Below are 8905 nucleotides of genomic sequence, written 5' to 3' on the forward strand. Positions count from 1 at the left end.
TAATTTTAAATACTTGACGATTCGGTGCGCTTTCTGGCAAACCAGATTTCCCTTGAACATATTTGTATAAAACAAAATTGGACCAAAAAATAACTGCAGGGGAAATCCAACATGGTACTTATTTCAAAAGTAGTGTAGAATCTATCTCAGTGACATTGATTCAGCACCTTTAACCTCAAGTAGGTAGTATTTCATTGAACAACTCTTCCTTCTTTAACCTCCTCTTCGCCATGGATTTTACATTAAGCAAATACGTAATAAGGATTTTCAATTTTAAAGTAGTTTAGGAATAGGTGGTAAAGGAAAGCGGGGATGTGTATGGTGTTCGTGTATATCAAAGAAGATTTTCTGAGGTTTTTGGTGGGTTTGGGGTTGAAGGTGATAGCACAGTAGTCTTTGGTGTGTTTTGGTTGTTTCCCGCTGAAATATTAGTATTGGACTTAGTTCCTCTAATTAAATCTGACTTGGGTCACTTGACTTCCCATGAGTAAGGTAGCAAAAAGACAATTTCCTTTGACATCATTTTAAATTATTTTACATGTTATATTATGTGATTTCCCCTTCAAGCTGGCATTACAACACCACAGAAATGAAAGCCTATTAATTTTTTTTCCTTTTATGAACGTACTGTATACATGCAATATGTCACTCTTTTTTTTTCAAGTGAATAATTGGAACTTTAACAATACGTCTCACCTCAAATTTATTCTTATGTCAGCTTTAATTGTACAACTTCAATATAATAATTTCATTTTCATGTGTGAAGAAAAGTTACGTTAATTATATAGAAAATGATTTATATAATACCATATCTTAGTATTGCAATTAGTAATAATACTTATATATGTGTTTCTTATTATTCTTAAGTCTTTATAAGTATCTAAGTATATATATTAATGAAAGTAAATATTTGAAAGAGTTAAAATCTCAAGATTTGAAACTTGATGCAAGTACGAACAATGTATTACTACCTCAGTAATAAAGAAAAGCTTGTAGACCATAATTAAATATACATGTAAGTAGAGAAAAAGAAAAGGCCTTACATATACATACATATATATATATATATATATATATATATATATATATATATATATATATATATATATATATATATATATAAAGAAAAGGCTATATATGCTTCAATTTTGATATGTTTAGGCAAAAAATAATGAATAAATAATGCAAGAAAATAAATTTAGTTCAAGTCACTTCTATTCAGGCGTCTATGAAGAGTTAAGATAGGGTTATTAAAAAAAATTTAAAAAAAAAAAAAAGTTAAGATAGACGATTTGAAATTTACTTTTCCAAGGGAAGAGAAGTCACGCCTATCCACTCCATCCGTTTTTCTTTTTTTCTTTTCTTTTTTTTTTTATTGAATCCCCTCCACCATGTTAGTCTTGATGCAAATAAGTATAATATTAAAGTTAAAAGGTTTCTCTTCATTTGTACAAATTATACTATGAGGTGTAATGACATTCAAAATCTTCAAATGAATACTTTGTTCATAGTAAATAATTAAATGTTTTAACGAAATGCCTAATAATATCATACTCACTTATGAAGTATAAACATTCACTTTTTTTTTTATCAATAGTGTTAAAATTCATTATGAAATGGATCAAAACTATAAGAATTTCATCAGTTGCTTGTTTATACCATTTTTGTATCACATTTTCTACTTTCCATGGTTTTTAAAAAACGTGTGATTTGTAATCATAACCCTTCACAAACAAAATAGAAGTAGTTAACAAAAGGCATATCATATCACATACAACTTGTCTTGGTCCATAGATAGTCAAATACGCTATTTAGAAGATTACATCAAAGTAATAAATGATTCAAGCATTGTTCAACAGAGTAGAGGTTACCCACTAAATTCTTTCAAGTTGGAACACAAAATACTACCAGATGGAATAATTTACAAAATGCCAACTTCATAAAACAATTACTCTGATTTGATACGCTTGCTGGAAGAATTTTGATATGGAGTAACATGTTTGATTGGCATATTCATCATTCATATTCTCAGTGGTCATTTGTGGGTCATTAAAACAGAACTTATGGGATCATGCTTAGCATATTGATTGAGATACGGAAGGCTGCAAAATATCATATATCATACATAATGCATTATTACTCTTTGCTATTAGGTATGAATCATAGTCACTCAATAATTAAGTTGTCTAATACATAAATAACTCACTGTCGCAAAGGTTTTCTAAAAACTCTCAAGGATGCATGCCCCTCTCCTTCATTTAATTTCTCTCCTCTCTTCACCATCACCCCTTATTTCTCTTCTCTCTTCACACTTATTCCACTTCCTCTTTAGTTAAAAAAAATTAATTTAGACCATTCAAAAGATTTTTCAAACCTAATAGACCTATTTAAGTAAATATAAATATTTCCTTTTAAAAAAACTAAATATAAATAATAATTTTTATTTGAATTATTATTCCAATTTTTTATAATGTATTAAAATCATATATTTATTTTAATTTTTAAATAGTAAGAATGTTAACATACAAAAGTAGTCAAGTATAAAATTAACGTTAAACTTAACTTCTTTTTAGATACTTTATTTGGAAAATAGACATATAAATAAGTTATCATGAAGGTCATATTAAGTCATAAAAATAAGTTCATATAATATAATTAAACACATTAAACTCAATTGTTATAAATTTTAACCTAACTATTTCCTTTAAAAAAACACTATTTCCACCCTGTTTTATATCTTGCATATTAGTGGTTTTAATTAATTTTAGTAATTTATACTTTATTCTATATATAGAGATTTGTTTTCATTATTAACCTATTCATTAAGTATTTTTTATAATTTAAAGAAAAGTTACTGCATGAATAAAATAATAATAAATTTTTATAACAATAATTTTTTTTGCCAAAATTAAAACATTTTTTGCTCTTATGATATCTTACTTTGATCCTGATCTCATATCATCTTATCTTATTTTATTATATCTGACAAGAGATATTAAAATTATCTTAAAATTAAAATTAAATATAATTTTAGAAACTCATAATAAAAATAATAATAGATTGGAGAAATTTATGTTGAAAATAATGTTTTATGTAGAAAATAATAAAATATTTTATGGAAAATATAATAAATAGTTGTTGTTGACTATATTTTCATTAAAATACTTTTTTGATACAGGATGGGAAAAATAAAGATAAACAAGCCAAAAAAAGGAAGAAGAAAAAACTAGTCACGGGTGAAAGTAACAACACCTATGCATGATCGGCTAAAAGTAGAGGAAATTAATGGAAATAATGATAGTAAGATTTGCCGCAAAAAATTTACTATTATTTTAAATTTGAGTAGTTGTAACAAAATTGAACGAGTCAATCGCACATATAGGATTATTGAGAAGAATTTGTTCCTAATACTTGGCATTTGAGTGGTTTCAGTGGCACAGTGTGCACTATTCAATCTAACAATCTGCACGTAATTAATGATAAGAATCTATTCCTAATACTTTGCATTTAAGTGGTTTTAGTGGCAATGTGCACTATTTCATCTCAAAATGTCTAACTCCTTTGTTTGAGCACACAAGAGGTGAGTTACATTATTATAAATCTCATGATATTTGTTAAAATCTCAACAACATGAACATAATTTTTGAGCTTCAAGGAGGGAGGTCGTTCTCCATGGAAGTAGGTTACTTCGACACAGTCTTAGAAATCAAAGAGAAAGTACAAAAGTATCAAAACATTCCTGTCTCCAAGCAAATCCTAATTCTCAATGGCCAAGTTCTCCATGACAATGACGATCCTTGGAAGGTCGAAATCCTTCACAACACACGCATTCAGCTCCAAGTGACCCCCAAAAAGGAGGAGAATAGTAAGGACTTAGTTGTCAATTCCACGCACACGAAAATTCAGCTCAACGTGAAAACCGCGTCCAAAACGCACGTCATCCCTCTCGAGGTGGACGTGAACAACGACACCGTTTTGAGGCTGAAGGAGAGGATTCATGAGATGGAAACCGTAGCGGTTCCGGTTAACCGGTTGCTTTTCTTGCATTCTTCGAACGGTGTAGAAATGCTTGATCACCAATTGCTGCGAGACTGTTATGTTTCGGAGAACGCCGAGATCGACGTTGGTTTTCGGCCGTCGCCGCCCGCTGCGGCGTCGGCGTCTCCGGGGTCGAAGAGGCTGAAGCTTATGGTTCTGCCAAAGAGCGGGACGAAGAAGGTTCCGGTGGAAGTGAATCCGTCAGATAACGTGGGAGAGCTGAGGAAGGAGTTGCAGAAGCTGCACCAGAGGGTTCAGTTTCATTTGCCGCAAGACGGGTATTTCTTCATCTACAAGCAAAATGTTATGGATGATGATAGGTCTTTCCGTTGGCATCATGTTGCACAGGGTGATACCATTGAAATCTTCAATGGAAGTGTTACCGGTGGATCATGATTAATAATGGATAGGATAATCAAGGTTTTAAATATTGATTACCATCTTTGCTAATATTGTGATAAATTAGGGACAATTGTGGTTGATGCAGTTTCAATTACGATTATAGACCATTAAAAACTCTTGATATTATCCCTTAAATCACGATTTAAAACCTTGGATTAACATTAGCGCGAAAAAGTGTATGTTTTTATAGCTAGTTATTAAACCTCTTTCTAATAAATTATTACTGATATGTTTTCTCTCTCTCATTTCTTTCTCTTTCAATGTATAATATTTTTGGGATAAATATACGTGTCTAATATCCAATTCATCATGTTATTAATTTTAGTAAAGAATTATTTTTATTTTAATTATCATATTTATTGTTTTATTAAATTATTGATTTGACAAGTCTTTGATTAAATTTAAAAACTTGTTATTATGATAGTTGTTTCGATCTTATCACAAATTTGTTATTTTGGACATGCTACAAAGTTAAAGTTGTTAACAAATGAAGATTAGTCTCGGTGTATATCTTCACAATATTGAAGAAATTTTTTATGCTTAAGAGCTCATCAATAGGTATACATCTAATCGATGAGCCTTCTAGAAAATCCACTCGATGAGTCTCGGTGTATAAAATTTAATTTGTAGATACCAATGCATGAGCCTTCTAGAAAATCTACTTGATGAGCCTTCTAGAAAATCTACTTGAGTGCACTGTGCACTTGACAGATTAAACTTGATGGTCCTATATGACACATCAAATGAGATTTATCATGATGATGATCCAAGAAGCTATGAAGAGGCTATGCAAAGCTTGGATTGTAAGAAATGACAAGAAACTATGGAATCTGAAATAGAATCAATGAAGATCAACAAAGTATGAACCTTCAAAGGATATAAAACCAATTGGTTGTAAATGAGTTTACAAGAAAAGGATTGGAACAAATTGGAAGGTTGAAATCTACAAAGCTTGTCCAAAAGAAGGTATAGATTATGATGAAACTTTTATCCCGTGGCAATGCTCAAATCAATTTTGATTCTTCTTGCTATAATAACATACGATGATCATGAAATATGAAATGGATGTGGAAAATGACTTTCCTTAACGGTGAGCTATAAGAAGATGTGTATATGACACAACTTGAGGGATTCACATCCTTGTCTGATCATAATAAAGTCTACAAGTTTCAACGATACATTTATGAATTGAAACAAGTGTGTAGAAGTTGAAGCATTCATTTTAACAAGATGATTGAATGGTTAAATCTTGTTAGCTATGAAGAAGAACTTTGTGAGTACAAAAAGGTAAGTGAGAGCATTACATTTATATGTAGATGACATATAAAATAATATGCAATGCAAGGAATAAATACTTGGCTACTAATATAATATCCATGAAACATTTGGGAGAAATAACTTACATTTTAAAAATAAAGATTTATAGAGGTAAGTCTAGAAGGTTGTTCGGTGTCTCCCAATCCAGGTACATTAATACCATCCTAAAGAGGTATAACATGGAAACTCTAAAAGTGACTATTTGCTAATAGGAATTGGAGTTGCTCTCAGTATGGAGGATTGTCCTAAAATTCATGAAGTGAGAGAATACATAACTAGAGTATCATATGCTAGCATAGTGGGAGCTATAGTATATGACATGATTTTTGCATGTTCTAATATCATTTATGCACTAGGTGTAACAAGTTGATATCAAGAAAGTCTTGGTAGGAAGCATTGAAAGTGGGTAAGACTATTCTTAAGTACTTAAGAAGAACTAAAAATTGTACTGCATTATGGAAACTCAAAATTAAAAATTAAAGTAGTTTGATGAGCATAAGTTGGAATTAGTAATGGAATACATGAGTGATTGGTTCTAGTGCAAGTGGGAGATTGTTAAGGATAAATATGTATGCCCAAGATCCAATCCATAATGTTATCAATTTTAGTAAAGAATTGTTCTTTATTTTAATTATCATATTTATTGTTTTATTAAATTGTTAATTTGACAAGTCCTTGATTAAAATTAGAGGCTTGTTATCATGATAAAGATTATTGTGAATATGACATCAATAATTTGGATAGATCAATATATGTAATGGTCTTTATTGGATAAAGATTAATAGACCTCATTTATTAGATTGCATATATAAATGATGTATATGTGGATGTCATCATTGAACTGATTCAATTGAGATTTTCTAATGGCTAAATTTACCATAAACTGCCAATAGAAAATTCTCAAGAAGGGGTTTAATAGTTTTCTTTGCCCTGAGATTGTCATAGTAATTAGCAAGTTATTTGTTATGTTTTGATTCTGGACACCTAATGCTTTAGAGCACTTGTCGAATGGATATTGGATATGATTAAATACCTTTACAATTAATGATTAATCAAGAAGAAATTCATCAACTCTTGATAGTTTAAGCTCTATAAATAAAATTATATCCTGGCCAGGAAAATCAAATGAAAGAAAAAATGAGTTTCTTAAGTCATTATAAGTTAACTCAAAAAAGAGTTTGACAGTAATACCATACTATACTTTAGAGTTAATCCAAAGTTGTAAAGATCAAATAAATTATTATACTATTCTTCTAATGGTTCTTGAAAGTAAAATGTTACTTCGTGCTATCCGGACATTAAGGAGTGCTGCTAGATGCCTACATTGATTAATATATTAATTTGATTAATATATTATTGACTTAGTATTGAACCTACGGGGTCACACACAAACAAGTATTATAATCTCTGTTAAGGAAAGTATTTTAATATTTGATGATCAATTAAATTAGAGAATTTAATATGATCAAATGATTAATTAATTTCCTAAGTGGAATATTATTATATTTTTTTGCTAGCACTGAAAATATAAATAATATAAATATTTGGTTAAAGAAAAGAAACAAACCGGAGGATTTCATGTTTGGAATTTAGTATGAAAAGTTGTTACATACAAGTTGGACTTGGTCAATTATTATTTCTAATTTCAATTTTTTAAATGGTTAGCAATAGAAAATAACAAGAAAAAATATTTTAAAATGACTTAAAAGATAAGATAGTTGTTTCGATCTTACACAAATCCGTTATCTTCGGCGTGCTATAAATACAACCCTAGGTTGCACGTTGAATAGTTGGGTTATCACTTCTCTTCTCGTTCTCTCATAGCACCATTTATTGTTCCACTTGTCATAGTTGTTGACGAATAGAGATTAGTCTTGGTGTGGATATACGTTGAATCTTCCCATTATTGAAGAAAACTTTTATGCTTCAAGAGTTCATCAATGGGTACACATTGAATGTATCGTCTATTTAAATATAATTCAAATGCAAAATATATCCTCTTTATTCCGCTGTGTTTTGAACACATTTTTTCCTTCAATAATATTGGATTTCATACAATTTTATTGGGACAATTGTTTGATTTTAATGAACCAAATTGTTAATTAGCTCCGCTTGATATTGTATTGTTTTAATTTTTCTTTTCTTATAGGCAAAATTGCAAATTTGGTTCCCTTAGTTGTCTCCAATTTCAAGTTTAGTTCCCCTTTAAATTTATTCACGAATTTAGTCCCCTATTTATGTTCAATCCTGTGAATTTGGTCTCCAAGCCCAGATTTAAACGTTGACTGTTACAAACAAATGTTGACTGCCACGTGTCACGTTTTGATTAGACCATAAAACAGGCTCTCTTGCCGCCAGATCTTAGACACACACTCTCGCTCTCTCTCCCTCACCTTCCATAATGCCAACTCCTTCGGGCACTGCTCGCGACGGTGCTACTCCTCCTCGCCACCCTCTCCGACACGCATAACATCAGCAGCATCCTTGCAAAGCACCATGAGTTCTTCACCTTCAACCACTACCTCACCCTCACCCACCTCGCCCTTGAAATCAACGGCAAAACTGCCATCATTGTCTGCGCCGTCGACAATGCCGCCATGTCGAACCTTCTCTTGAAACACCCCTCCATCTACGTTGTCAAGAACATCCTCTCCCTCCACGTCCTCCTCAACTACTTCGGCGCTAAGAAGCTCCACCAGATCACCAATGGCACCACCCTCACCATCACAATGTACCAAGCCACCGGCACCGACCCCGAATCTGTTGGCTTCGTCAACATCATTGACCTCCATGGCAAAAAAGTCACATTCGCCCCTGAAAACAACGATGACACACTCTCCTCAACGTTTGTCAAATCGATCAAAGAAATCCCTTATAACATCTCTGTGATCCAGATGAGTAAGGTTCTCCCCTCTGAATAGGCCACACTCAATTAAAATGACGCACCTGTTTATGATTCAATCAGAACATGACATGTGACAATCAATGTTCATTTGTAACAGTCAACATCTAAATATGGGCTTGGGACCAAATTTACAGGATTGGACATAAATGAGAGACTAAGTTTGTGAATAAATTTAAAGGGGACTAATTTCAAAATTGAAGACAACTAGGGAACCAAATTTACAATTTTTCCTTTTTTAAATAT

The 8905-nt window shown here is 31.4% G+C and overlaps 2 protein-coding genes across 2 annotated transcripts; both read left to right on the top strand.

Annotated features, from left to right (window-relative positions):
• Positions 1-3630: 3630 nt before the first annotated feature.
• Positions 3631-4434, top strand: LOC100790784 (ubiquitin domain-containing protein 7SL RNA1). The gene has a single exon (XM_003556959.4). The coding sequence runs from the start codon at positions 3631-3633 to the stop codon at positions 4432-4434; it is 804 nt and encodes a 267-aa protein (XP_003557007.1).
• Positions 4435-8180: 3746 nt separating this feature from the next.
• Positions 8181-8678, top strand: LOC100791843 (fasciclin-like arabinogalactan protein 1; the record flags this gene model as incomplete). The annotated part of the gene is made up of 2 exons (XM_006606941.1): positions 8181-8524; positions 8603-8678. Coding segments are annotated over 2 exons (420 nt in total), but the record flags the coding sequence as incomplete, so codon positions are not given.
• Positions 8679-8905: the final 227 nt, after the last annotated feature.

This window comes from Glycine max (assembly GCF_000004515.6).
Source record: "Glycine max cultivar Williams 82 chromosome 10 unlocalized genomic scaffold, Glycine_max_v4.0 Gm10_scaffold_107, whole genome shotgun sequence".
Lineage (NCBI taxonomy): Eukaryota > Viridiplantae > Streptophyta > Magnoliopsida > Fabales > Fabaceae > Glycine > Glycine max.